The sequence below is a fragment of the Aythya fuligula genome, chromosome 5 (genome assembly GCF_009819795.1).
Source record: "Aythya fuligula isolate bAytFul2 chromosome 5, bAytFul2.pri, whole genome shotgun sequence".
In the NCBI taxonomy this organism is placed as follows: domain Eukaryota; kingdom Metazoa; phylum Chordata; class Aves; order Anseriformes; family Anatidae; genus Aythya; species Aythya fuligula.
Genome location: NC_045563.1, coordinates 28,111,972 through 28,126,482, shown reverse-complemented (window position 1 = coordinate 28,126,482; position 14,511 = coordinate 28,111,972). Strand labels below are relative to the sequence as shown.

At 38.4% G+C, this 14,511-nt stretch overlaps 1 protein-coding gene across 16 annotated transcripts in view; it reads right to left on the bottom strand.

The window, feature by feature from the left end:
• The window catches only part of NRXN3 (neurexin 3), a 978,580-nt gene that overhangs the window by 97,908 nt on the left and 866,161 nt on the right, over nucleotides 1-14,511 (bottom strand). For 9 of the 16 annotated variants that reach the window (XM_032188606.1, XM_032188602.1, XM_032188603.1 and 6 more), the window contains 2 exons: nucleotides 12,229-12,288; nucleotides 10,627-10,934 (listed from right to left, as the gene is read on the bottom strand). In XM_032188606.1, the coding sequence (XP_032044497.1) occupies nucleotides 10,627-10,934; nucleotides 12,229-12,288 (368 nt within the window). The remainder of the gene's footprint in view (nucleotides 1-10,626; nucleotides 10,935-12,228; nucleotides 12,289-14,511) is intronic. The other 7 variants (XM_032188609.1, XM_032188610.1, XM_032188600.1 and 4 more) reach the window with 1 other exon arrangement.

The window sequence follows — 14,511 nt, the reverse complement described above, 5'->3', positions numbered from 1 at the left end:
ATGAGGTTACATCCACCACAATGAAACAAACATGGCCATTAGATACCCACATGTTAATGTATATGTTAATAGAAAGCAAGAGCATTGATTTAGCAGAGAACAACTGTATTAACTGGTGCCTAAATTGGAAGCTAAGATAATTGTGCTTAAGATATGGGCCCTAAACACATTTGCAAGTCTTACATGTAAGTCTACCCTGTGAAGACAGACAGCATTATGCCAATATACCCACAGAGAAGAGTAACAAAACAAAAAGCACTGATCATACAAAAATGTGCTTCTGTAGTATAGATACAGAGTCATTCCATTTGTCTAATTTCTTTTTTGATTTCCATTGGCAAAGCAAGAATGTATTTAGAAAAAATGAGTGGTCACACTTGCTAAAACAGCCACAATGCTGAAATAAGAAGAGAGGAAACATGAACCTTAATTCAAACAAGTCTAGTTGTTATTATAGGTGCTCCTTTCTGCATTTTTTCTCAAAGGGAAAACAAAATAAGGTATGACCTTTTAATTACCATATATGAAGCTTAGAAAAAGCATATAGCAAAGCTATTCAATATCACAGCAAAAATTATGCATAGTGCCAGAGTTCACTACCCATACCTGGTTTGGGATGTAGCTCATTCTTGAAGTCTGCTTTCTTAATATCCTGAAGAAGCAAGACAATTAAAATCCATTTCTACTCGCTTAGAAGACAGATGTCCTACTTAAATCTAAGTCATACCTAATCTTTTTTTTTTTTTCTTTTCTTTTAACCACACCAAAGAAACAATATTCTGCTCTATGCTGTACAGATCTGTAGGATCAAAGCTGTAACTACAGGTTCATAGCACCACCATGAAACAACAGTACCAAGGACAGGGTGGGACGGTGAATAAAACACTCAGGGGAATTTTCAAATTATTACCCGTACTACCAGTATAGTGCTTGTAAACTTTGCTGTGAAACAGAACAAGGACCAATGTATGCTTATTTCACTATAGATGGAAACTAAAGAAAAATTTAGGGAGGAGGCTTGTCGCAGCTCTTGAGTGAAAGAGCTGGGCTTAGAAAATAGTAGTTCCTGGTTCAGGACTGTGTTTAGCCCACTACAGTCTCTTGGTTTTCTAGGTAAAATGCCATAACCCCAAAGCAGCTCAGCATCTCACCACCTTCCTGCAGAATTCCACTTGCTGTGGTCTGTCCCATTCATCTTCCTGCCATCAAATCTGCTCTCACCTCTCCTGCTGTGTCAGTACATTAAGCTGGTTTTAACAGGAGGAAAATGAATTAAAGGAATAATGATAACACTGATAACAATAGTGTAAGAAATACATATTTCTTTCTCCATATTTCCCCTCATTTGATTAGTCTCCCAGCAAGAGCCACATTAATCACTGGGCCAACAGATAAAAGCTAAAGACCAATTTGAATTTTGCTGTGTGCTACTGAGTGCATGTATGCGTGCTCAGGCAGCAGGGAGGGAAGTAGCAGGATTATCTGTCATTTTGTATATTTATGCTGTTGGAGTCAGTCAGGACTAGTTCTCCATTGTTACCACAGATTAAAATCATTTATGTCCTTACAGCTTCATTGGAGGTCATCTTTCAGAAAAAAAGGACACTATGATCAAGTTGAATTCAAACTATCTAAGCAAATATCTGTATATGGCTTGGGCACTGATGGTTTTGCTTGAATATTAGAAGAAAACAACATATAGTCGTTTTTCCTTCTTACCTCACCTGACTCTTTATACACTAAGAAAGAGTTTTCCTGCTCCAAAACGGTTCCTGGAACACAGCTGTTGCAGGTGAGGGGAAGATGTACTTTTCATATGGTCTTAATACACGTGTGTGACAGTTCAACTCAGCATGACGCTGAGCTGCTATGGAAGAAGCTGTGGTTCCTCAGAGCTCGCTGCCAATAGTCCTTCTACTGAAATGAGTTCCTGCTAACTTGGCAAAAAGAACTTCCCTTTATCCCTAAGGAAGATGGAGAGTGGTACAAAGCAGAAATTAAAAAGTAGAAGAGTGGCTGCTAAGCCACATGGGTAGGAGTTTCTCCTCCAAATCCTTGTTTATTCAAAACAGAGTAGCTAAAAGTACAACTCCACCATTTCTAGGCATGTGTTTCTCCATCTTTAAGTCTTGATGTTCCCTTCCAGTATCTCTACAAGATAGATGTATCTTGTCCCCTGGATATAATTTTCTTTTCTACACATCAATATTCATCCTTTCTCTACTCACTTTCATACATGTAGCCATTAGAGCATTCCTAACATTCCCTACTCTCTGGTTCATGCCTCCTAATAAACTACTGGTATGCCTAGAATTGTACTTACCCACAACATTTCCTTAAACACACCCAATCCCAGATGCAGCAAAAGAGACAGCACAGATCCAGTGGAAAATCTCAAAGTAGTAAGAGCAAAGAGACAAAAGACCAATTTTTCTCCAAAACCACACTATTAGAAAGCACAACAGGGGCATCTGCATCCCACACAGTACCAAGAGAACCGGAATCCAAGTCCTCACCACTTTGTCTCTATTTTTCTGAAGAAAAAATTTTGAAAACAAATTCTTATCTTTGACATTATAATATAAGTAATTTTGCCGTCAAAATGAACGACATACCAGTGGTTCACACACTATCTAAGGGAGGAGAGAAAGGATTGGTAGTAACATAGCTTGGCTTCTTAACAGCTACTTTTACAAGACTTACCATGACAGTCGTATCTTGCAAATCAGTGACAACTCATCCTACGGATAAAACTAGCAGAATCCCTTATGTTTTTGCTGGTTAGCAACACTATCATTCCACAAAAAATCCAAGGCATTAATTAGGTGGTTTCAGACAGTGGTTCTGTCACAACAGCTTAGATGTGTTTCTAACTTCTGCATATTCATCCAAAGATAAGCTACAAAAGTAAGAGGTACCTTCCCATCCCTCAGCCAGTTTTGTAAAAACAAACAAACAAAAACAACAACAAAAACACAACCAAAGAAGCAAAAAAAAAAAAAAAAACAAACATGTAGCTATATGATCTGGAAGCATTCTGGCAATGTCTGCAGCTTCTAGGCATTTCCCTGAAGTATATAAATAGCAAGCAAGCAAAGCAGATACACTTTAACAAAATGTGATCCAATTCTACAACTATATTTGAGCTATAACCATTGATTCTACGTCATTTATTTCTAAGCAGTTGCTTTTGCAGTATTGGAAGTCTTTACCACATATTGTTGCTGTACAACCACCCTAGCACAACATAATTTTTCTATCCTTTCATTTGGCTTGTGATCAAATGTATGGTCAACTACAGTAGCTTGAGTTCCTGAGTACTGTATTAATCAGATTTTGAAAACAATGTGACTTAAAAAAACCTTTCTGGCAGGGCAAATGACATGTCTAAGTACACAAAGGGATACTGTGCCTTGAAAAAAAAGTACATGCTGATGTTATTAAGAGTACTTTCTGAGAAACTAATGTCTGCCTGTCTGAATAAGGTAATTATCAGTTTACTACAGTTGTTATTCCAGCTTCTTACCATTTTATTACAGAAAATTGTGTGCTTTTTGGTTACCTGAAATCAAGGAAATATTTCAAGTAGTTCTTAATCAAGATAAAAAAATTACCAGAGAAAAACTAAAAAAGAGCTGAAATTACTAGAAAAGTGCGAGACCAGGCCCCCTCTTTATATGGTAGGCCAAGTTTTAATTTCAAAAATTCACAGTAGAACAGGACTGGGTATATGTTTCAAAAACACCAGATGAGATTTTGCTGCAAGTCCCAAATGATTGTTCAGATATGCAGATTAAAGACGATGTAAACTGAATCCTTGTACAAATCAATCAGCTGATTTGGGCCTCTGGTGAACTATTATCCTGAAAAAGTAGAAGGAAAACGTGGATCTCAACAGTACACCCATAGAAGTGGCTGAAGCGACATTACAAGGCCACTACATGAAAACAGGTTATCCAGAAGTAAGCTATATATTGAGAAATCATAGTCTGCATCAATTTATGACACTAAGTTTGCTACACACATTCAAGCAAGTCCCTTGCCAGAGTCATGCAAGAGTTGTCTCCATTTGTAGCTCACAATGGTTTCCAAGTTTAACATTCATTTATCGCTGCTGATTACATAAACAGTTGACAGCAAAACCCAGAATGTGCATGAGCTGTTTTACAAATGCAATGGTCTGTATTATTATTGGGCTTAGAACTAGAGAACAAAGTTTATTCCCATCATGGGTACTTGTCAGCACTTGGGAGCACAGGTAACTCAAGAATATTCATAGAATCACAGAACCATTCAGGTTGGAAAAGACTTATAAATCATCTAGTCCAACCTTTAACCTAGTACTGGTAAGCTCTAAATCTACATATTTATTGAAGACCTCCAGGGATGGTGATTCAACCACTTGCCTGGGCACCCTATTGCAATGCTGCACAACTTTTTCAGTAAATACATTTCTCCTAATATCCAACGTAAACCTCCCCTGGTGCAACTTGAGGTCATTTTCCCTCGTCTGATCACATGGATAATAGTACAGTAAAATAATATTCTATTTTTGGATTGATCTTCTGGTTTCAGAAGCGCAGCACATGTATCATCTGCAGAAAGTGAATGAAATAATGAACATACAGGATTGTGTTTTAGATTATTTGAGCTTTACAGGTAATCTGAGCATCCCAATCACTACATCAATAAATATAATTTACATCCCCCCCCAGAACAACATTACCACCTAATAGATATGACATTGAATAGGCAAACGTCATTTTGTGCATTTCTCTGCAATAATGCAAATCCATGATCTCACTCAACAGAACTATAGGGTAGGAGAAAGTATTCTACTCTGAAAGAAGGTACAGGTCGGAGGCTCTGGTCTCTTTAAGAAAAAACGGTTCAGGAAGAAGCAGAAAGGGAGAGATGAAAGCCAGACTACATAGTTCTCAGCAGCACCAATAGGCCAACGAAGTCCATCTTTAAAGCAGAGACTCATCAAAAGCTCTTTTTTCATTAGAGTTTTGCAGTCTTGGGATGAAAATGTCACTAGTGACTTATAAGAAGCAAAAAGTAAATTAAAGGCCAATTTCTGCCCCCCCTCCCCTCCCCAAATTATTATCTATGAGAGTAAAAGAAAGTACCTAGGCAAGTCCAAGAGTGACGCAACTATATTTGTCTTTGCTGACAGTGAAAGTCTAATTAGACTGACAAATCTTCTGTGCTATTTTCCTTTGTGAGATATACGGCAAGAAAGGATTTAGCCTGGAGCTGCACATTATGGAAAGACATTAATCAAGATTATTGGAACCTCCATCTAAAACAAAGTTAAAAGGCTGAAAAGCCCAATGGTTAAAACAAAAGGTTGAGAACCTTGTTTTGAGCCATGCCAGCAAGCTGGACTCTGTATTGATAATGGGCAGATACCCTCTTCTACTCTTTACAAAAAACATTCTGCATATTATATAACGCGCACCATCATTCCATGGCTTTACAATAATAGCTGAAAACATCCACAAATAATTTATTCTTTTAAGCTCTAAGCTACAGTTTGAACAGTTTGGCAAATATCATTATCCTCATCTGTAAGATCAAGAAATTGTGACATGCACTGGATCTGTAACAGAGCACACATTGTCTGGTTCCTCAAGGAAAACATAATCCACCTATCCTCCCAGAAGGGTCCTGATCTCTTTTCCACAGAAAACAATCTGTGGTTCTGGTCTTGTAACCCCAGACATCCAATGCCATGGGGCAGAGATACTAGAAGCTTATAAAGAGCAGATCTTAAGGGTCCATACATCATCTGGAATGTATCATGTCATGGATGCTCTGAATTGAAGGTGTTTTGTATGAAAGACTTGCGTATCACCATTCATGCTTTTCCAGACTACCTTGACTTAGTAACTGACTTCAGAGGTATCTTTACACAAATCATTTGAAAACCGAATGGCTCAGCTGTGAGCTGGACAGACGTTGCCACCTGAGAGCATATGACATCTAAAATGCTTTGAGCAGGAGCTTACTGAAGAAATTCTTAGCATATAAGCAGCTGCTATAGAAGCAGAAGAAATAAATGTCTCTAATCCATTTTCAGACAAGTCTCCCAAACACAGAAATCATGGAGCTACTTCACTAATAATTGAAACTGTGCTTAAAATAAAGAAATACAGACACATGGAATTCTAGGATCCTTAACAACTGCTAATGAAGCAGCCCTCCTAGACACATCTGTCCTGCAAGAATACGTGACACAGTATTTTAATAACTCATTTAATAACAGCCTGCATGGCATGCTACTTAACCATATGCAAGAGCTAATGGCTTGTCTTTGTGGCCTTCATAAGGCAGAAGCAGAAGTCCCAGAGAAGGTATTATTACAGAAGGGTCTGGTATGTCAGGGCCAGCAGAGATTGCCAGCAGCAATTTAATACAATGCATGCCACTTGTGTATAGACCATGCCTGAATCCAGGCATAAACCATGTGTGAAAAAGTCAAATAACCATTTCTACTCAGGGACAGCAGAGCACAAACCCTGTTTTGAATTCACTGAAATAAACAGTAGTTTTTCTGTCTTGTTTTCAGTTAACAGAAAAAGGTCAGCTCTTTTTATCTTCCTTCAGGGCCACCCTGAAGGATATTTGAATTACAGACATTTCTATCAGAGATTTTACTACTATACAGTCATACATCTCGCCCTTTTCTCACTCAAATCCTGTTTGTGCTCCACTGATCTTAGTTTCACTGCCTTGCAGAAATATAAATTTTGAAGCATAATGAAATTATAGACATTTTAAATATTATTGCCACATGATATTTCCAGTAATATTCTCTCACTTCCCTTTGCTCTGGATGTTTGTCCAAGACTATATCCCATATTTGGGATCTTGACAAACTGAAAAGCACGTCAATGGTCTATGCAAATACTATGTATTTTAGAGCATTTCATTTTCCCAGCTATTTTAGTCTAACTGTGCTCTAAAACACTTCGATTGGTATCCAAGCTAGCTAATTGTAGGAGGTATCCTGGTGTACATTACAAATAGAATAAATCTTTGCTGTTATGCTCTTCTACACTGACAAGTGATGTGTAAGATCTAAACCCTACTGAAGTTCCCCTGGATTCTGCATCACTTTGGGATGACAGACCCAGAATTCTACACAAGCTTTGTATGCATTTCAACAAGGAAGAGTTTTAATTACTTATCTATGAAAATGAGTAATATAAATAGCACAGATTGTTTTAAGACATTAAAATAATAATTCTCTATCTATCCTGATTCTTGCCATTATACATTAGATGCTTTACTTTTCTTTGTAACGTAGTTGGTATTTCTGCAATGGACTACAATCATTCCATGCTGAGCAGCATACACATACAGAATAAACAGTACTTTTGAACCCTCAGAGTTTGTAATTTAAGCATAAAACAAGATATTGCACACGGATACAGACAAACTGAGAACATGAAGATGAAAAATATGGTGGTATAGATCAGCTCAATAAATAGGTGCCTTAAAACATCATCAACCTAATGACTGACAACTTTGTGCATGCATCATGTGATTGAAGCAGTATTTCAACGGCATTGGAAGGATAACCTGATCTTGCTTTGTGGATGGTAACAGGAAGTAGGAAGATTCTTATGATCAAATTTAACAAGTGAGCAAAAATAAAAACGCTCTAATCATGTGCTGATCAGAATGGGAAAGGAAGAGGATAAACTGTGAATGGTCTTGAAAGTGAAGAAAAATTGTTTAGTTCTGAGGAGAGAAAGAGAAGAGAAAGCTGAAGTAAGGTAAAAACTAACTGTATTTGTACTGTGCATAGCCTTAGGTGGCTATATTTTACATTCCCCAAAGAACAAACTTGTTCTATTAGATTTTTCTACCACTTAGATCTAAAGTTGTAAGCAGGCCTGACAATGGTGATGTCTAACACTAGCAAGATAAAATAACCATTAGGCATCTCAAAAACACAGCTGGAGATACTGCCCAAACGGAAAAAGACAATTTCTTCTCACTTTTACCGTACAAATAATGCAACTTAAGCTGACAGAATCAAATTCTACCAAGAGTAAGGAAGAAAGGAGAGCCATCTGTGCTGCGACAGCAATAAAATGGCCTGCTATTGAAATGCAGAAAGTTGTAATGGAGGTACATATTGACTTTTATCTTTCTTTCAGTGGGCAGCATGAAGTGTCAAAGAGTTATTGCTTTAATATCATCTGAGATGAGGCCATTTGTTGTGGTGCATGTGTATCCAGGAAATCATTGCTCTAACCATGTTTTTAGAAGCACTTTGACACTTTATTAAATCTTCTTGATGCGCTTTCAGCGCATAGTGGTCTCTACAGTCCCAGTGAACTGTCATATAGCTTTGGCAGGAAGCTTTCTGGAAGACTTCCTCATCAAGTAAGGCAGGGTGATTTCCAGCTTCACCTAGACCACAAAGGTCCAGTGTTACTCTCTGTTACACTCCTATAGCTAAATGCAGTTCTGCTGCCTTTATAAATTATAGAAAATCTCCAACTACAGTAACAAGTACGGGTTCTGGACCACAGAATTTATTCTTCTGGAGATATAATTGTACAAAGATTTTCTCTAAAATTAGAGCAAGCCACTGAGGATAAGGAACTGTAATTTTTTTTTTACAATTTATGACCAAATGACGAAATCAGGGTTAATTTCCCCTTATCTGGCTGGAACTTTAGAACTCACTTATTGGGTGTTTGAGGCTATTAGTTCTATTAATCCCAGTCCTGCTACCAACTGGATTTAGTGTCAAAGGGGCTGGGGCAATGCTAAACCTTAGCTTAGAATTAATTACTCTAATAGTTGTGAATTCTACTGCAGTAAGAGGTACCTCACAGGGCCACAGAGCAGCTGAGGTTAGAAGGGACCTCTGGAGGTCTTCTGGTCCTACCCCTGGCTCAAGCAGGGTCCCCTAGAGCAGGCTGCCCATGACCACGTCTAGACATCTTTTGACCATCTCCAAGAAGGGACACTCTTGGCAACCTGTGCCAGTGCTCTGTCATCCTCACAGTGAAGAAGTGTTTCCTGATGCTTAGATGGAACCTTCTGTGATTCCATTTGTGCCCACTGCCTCTTGTCCTGGGCACTGGGCACTACTGATAATAGCCTGGCTCTTTTCATTATATCCTTCCTTGCAGGTGTTTGCACACACTGATTAGATGATCCCCCTGAGCCTTATCTTCTCCAGAATGAACGGTTCCAGCTCTCAGCATTTACTTATAGGAGAGTTGCTCCAGTTCCTTAATCATCTTAGAGACCCGTTTCTGAACTCTCTCCAGTAGCTCCGTATTTCTTTTGTACTGGGGAGCCCAGAACTGGACACAGTACTCTGGGTGTGGCCTCAGCTCCTACACAGTTAAGAGGAGGATATTTGTATTTTCCTATCCTAAGTGACTAATAATGTTAGATTAAAAATAAAGAGAATAGCCATATATACAGAAATACTCACAATAACTGATTAAGTCTTCTGAAGAAAACTTCATCAGTTAGAAAGCAAGCATACGACCTGCATGATTCCAGGTTTCAAAGTCATTTACTTCATTATGCTTTTCTGCCCCAAGCAGCAGAAATGGTTTCATGGAAGGAGATGGAATCATTTACACATTTCCTCTAAATAGACAAAAATACACTGTTCTCTGGGGATTTAGTGAAGGTCCTCTCTGACCAATAATCCCTAGCTAGTGTCTCAACCAGTGTACACAGGTATCAATGAAGGCATGTTATTTCTGTTTGTTGAGGTTCTGATGTAAATAAAGATCATAAAACAAATATTTCATCCTAGTTGGTAACATGATAGTATGCTACTGAAATTATTTCCAAATTCTAATCCACTGCTTAGAAGTGGTTATTCGCCTTATTCTTTTACCTGTGCACATAAGAAGAGACAATTTAAGGTGCTTATTTTTAATCAATACCATAGTCTGGCTGCCACACAAGTGGTTCCAAAACCAATACATTTTTAGGACTGAAAACACTACATTGGCATAATTAAACTAGAACATCTGAAATTCACTTTTTATAGAAATGAGTTTTACCAAACATGTTGGAACTGCTCCGTGTTGAAACAACTACATTTTGTAAGAAACTGAACTTGATAGCATTCCCTTAAAATTTTCTAAGGGAAGGCTGTAGAAGGAAAATGAAAAATGGCTCAACCTGTAAGTAATGCTCCATCTTCTCTCCATTATGAACTTCTCTGTTGCAGCAGTACATATTATAGTAATAATAAATAACTATACACCCACCCCCCATAAGTCTTTGTAACTCACTTAGCAATACATTTCACAGTGTATGCAACCACAGAAACAGTTAAAACCTTGTTCTCGTTTCCACTGGAGTAATCTTACTTACCTAAATGGGGTTGGACTACAACAGGAGCAAAACTTGTTATTACACTATTACATACATGTACAATAATAATTCAACTAGTTTGATCACCAGCACAAGAGGGCAGCACATTGTGTGATGATTTATCTTTCACAATATTATTAAAATAAGTTATATGGAGCATGATTCAGAGAACATGGCTCCTGTGAACTTGCAAGTGAGCAGCAAAACAAGAAGCTAAGAACCCAAGGAAATACAGAAGACAAATTGACTCACCTGGATGCTGGGTGGTGAACGATTTTTTCGGGTTGTAGTGGTGGCCATTGTAGTTGTGGTTTCCATGACTGTAGTAGACATTTCTGGTGGTACGGAGGTTGTGGGTGTTGTTCCCAAGATGGAAGGGACTTCCCCAACTAGTCGGACACTTCCATTGATTTTAATGTTGGGGTTGTTCTCTGCTGCCATGTTCAGCACTTTCAAGCCATTGTAATAGAGACCGGAGAGCTGGCCTTGGAAGAGACGCCCTCTGTCCTTCCCTCCTATGGCTATTTGCGCCTGGGTGTTGAAGATCGTTAACTGTCGTCCTAGTGAAGGGGGTGAATAACATTATTGCTAGACATTTCCTTCACATTGTATCTTACATTGAGTCCTGGCCAGAAATGACAGACAACAAAGTAGTAGATTCATTCTTGGTAGTGTTTATGAAGACTGTAGGGTAGAAATACAGCACGGAAATGTGCTGCCTAAGACTTACTGCTAATAAAAATTATCCTGAAAGCAAGAACAGCTAAACCTGAACCTCATACTTCCACATCCACTCATACATCAAAACTATGGAGGACATTCGATTCAGTCAGAAATATGAGCCCTAGAATCAGACCCATTTTCAACTACAGATAAGAAATTGATATGTGGCAATTTTTCTATTATCAATTCAGATCTCAGTACCTGTCAAGCTTTAGCCCATTAAAAACCCTTCTCTTTTCACTGGTCAAAGGATAGGATTATATCATAAAGCCATTTTTACTAATGCAAAGGAGTGGCTTGAGGAGAGTAAAACATCAGAAAAATTGACTTTGACCAACTGGATTGTGAAGGTAACTTAAGGTAGGTCCAGTTACAATCTTTTACCTGGAAATTTTGTGTTGTGAAGTCTCAGAAAGCTAAAACAAGAAAACGCCAAATGCAAACATCGTGATGTCTCTGAAAGAGCAAAATTCTTGAAGCAGTAAGGACAACAAAGTGCTTCAGCTGACTAACCTCCAGAATGCCATTCCTGTGAATACCCTCTTACAGATGGTGAACTTCAAGTGTAGGCAGGTTAAGTGGTTTTCTCTAGGTCACACTCTGAGTATTAGGAGGGGGCTGGTATCATACATAATGAGAAATAAATTTATTAAAAGTAAATGCTTGTAACAATTGCTAATTCTACTTTTTGCAGGCCACTTAAATCACATTCAGCCTAGACTCTATAAATACTGTTTATGTCCTAGGCTGATGGACTATGTTAAAAAAATAAATTGTTTCATGCAGTGGAAAGGCAGTGCCTATAATTTCACTGCTCATCAGAAGACTAGGGCCATGCCACCTGAAATCTATTGAATTACCATACATCCAGGCTGGGCAGAGCTCAGGAGAGTTATCAAAACAGTATCATGTCTATCATCATTCAAATATTTGTGTTTTCCTATTTTTATGAAATTTGCACCATGTGTCCCTATCCCATTCCCTCTCTCCCCAGTTTTCACTCTCTGCTTCCTGTCTCTAGTCCACCCTGACTAGAGGTGTAGCATGTATAGCAAAGCACAGAGTATAACCCACTGCTCATTTCTTCACAAACAGTGGTTAAAGTAAATCAAAATACAATGGGGAGCTCACCAATTTTGGTGGTCGTCGTGGCAGGTCTCGAAGTCAAGTGGTGATGCGGTGTTGCATCATCTTATGGTGACAGGATGGACCATGGGGAAGAGAATGGGGACAAGAGAAGAAATGTATCTGAAAGGAGTTCCTGTCCCCAAAGACGGCCCTTGCTAACCAAGTAAAAGTGTATGGAGAGGTGCAAATTATGGATATATGGAGGTGGGCTGCACATCTTTTGTGCTCCTCACCCACAGGTTTGGAAATGAAACACTAGGACTTGATCAGGGTGAAGGAACTGCTTTGATGAAGAAATGAGAAATAAAAATGGAGGGTATCCTACCCCTGGAAAGTGTTGAAACACTTGATGCAGTATTCTGCATCTTAGGAGGTTTTAAACTTACCAGAGGCAATTTAATTAAAACATCTAGAAACATGCACTGAAGCCACACATCCCTGGCAAATAAAATCAGGGCAGTTTGTCTCTTCTCCTGTCTATGAGGAAAACACCCATCAAAACGTTCAGCCTTCTCAGCCCAGCTCCTCTCCAAGCCAGAGGAGGTTGCACTGTACACTGTAGAAGGATATACTTGTCACATAGCATGTTCTTAGGTTGCTTTTCTTCCAGATAGCTCTGTCCTGTATTGCCTTGGATTTTCTAATGGATATGCTGTCAGTTTCTTACTTCACCATGTTCTGTTCTCCTTGCATATTCCGTCCCCCTAACACTATATTTCCCTCCATACTGTCCCTGCCCCTACATACCCAGAAATTTAATTTGTATCATTCCCTCTTTCCAACCTCACTTATAATAGAGTGGCAGAAGGTGGAGGTGAGATGTGTAAAGGCCAGGGAATTATGTCACTAATCTTGAGATGTTATCCCTGAAAACGCATTATTTTTTTTCCTGTTATCCCTGAAAAACGCATATTTCCATTATTTTCTCCCCTTGAATGAATACTGCCTCTTTCTATCATCGTTTATCATAGAGAGATGATAGGTGATGGTGAAGAATTTATACTGTTCCAGTGAGGAAAGCTCCCCAAGCTGGGAAATAAAGGGGTTCCTTCACTTTTACTGAAGGATTATGGCATTTCCTCAGGATGTCATCTACTCAAGCTCATAGTACGTGTCTGTCTTATCTCTTGTTTTATTTTCAAAAATTAGTATTTAGGGCTGCAAAAAAATCACCTCTCCATTTCTAGGTTCTAATCCTGAAAAAAAGTATATGCCAGGGAGGTGGCCCCACTCCAGGTTAAAAAAAAAAAAAAAAAAAAAAAAGGAACTTTGATTAAGAATTTTGGGGGTTGTCCTTGTTTGGTAAGTGGTCTGCCAGTCCAGGAGAATTCATGCACTGCACCAAACGGTTAACACTGTAGACAACACTGGTACTAGAACTGTTTGCTAAAAGAACAATCACTTGTTGGAGTTACCTATAACCTGTCATTCCTCGCTCTTTCTGATGGTGTACACACATACGAATAAAGACAACAGGGAAAAGCATATGGAATGATAGAAAATCACTGAGAAAATACACACAATTCTGCCACCATAGACCTCTTCTAATAACTCTTTTGATTATATGGTTCTGCAGCTCTCACTCTCCCTAAGTAAAATTTATTTGGCCACTGAATTTGATTGAGGAAATGTATTTGTAAATTCTACCAGCTGTGTGAGGGTTGCAAACTTATAGCCTGCCTTTTCCACAGAGAACTCTTCCTACTGCTTAGTGTCACAGTAGAGGAAAACAACAAGCATATCTTAAATTTCTGAGGTGTTTTGTAAATATTCTGCACAGTTCAAGCTTTCATTTCTTTGTTTGCTCTCCCATTGACTTCTTCATTCAAGAAACTGAATACCAATTAAAAATATCGTAGAGAAATCTTAGTGAAATTTAACTTTTTTGTAATGCTAAGAGAGATTTTGGGCCTGAATTTGCAAACCATAATTCGCATTAATAGTTCTTGCTTCACAAGTAGTCACTCACATCAATGACACTCATCTAAGTAAAAGAAATTTGCAGAATTAAGGACTTCCAGGATCAGTCCCTCTGATGAGATGCTTCTGGGTCTTTATTAGCTCCTCCTATTGCAGAACAAGTTGTACCTGAAACTTAGCAGGCACCAAGTATTCTACTAATGAAATCTCCTGGTTTTATGACATCTTAAAATGAACAACTTAGGACTAACATTTCATTTTTTTTTTTTTAAGTCACATAATCTCAGCAAAGTTATTAGTGGTTGATGTTTTGCTTATTACTCATAAAATTCAAGATTGTAACTCTGTGCTTTTCTTAAAACTATT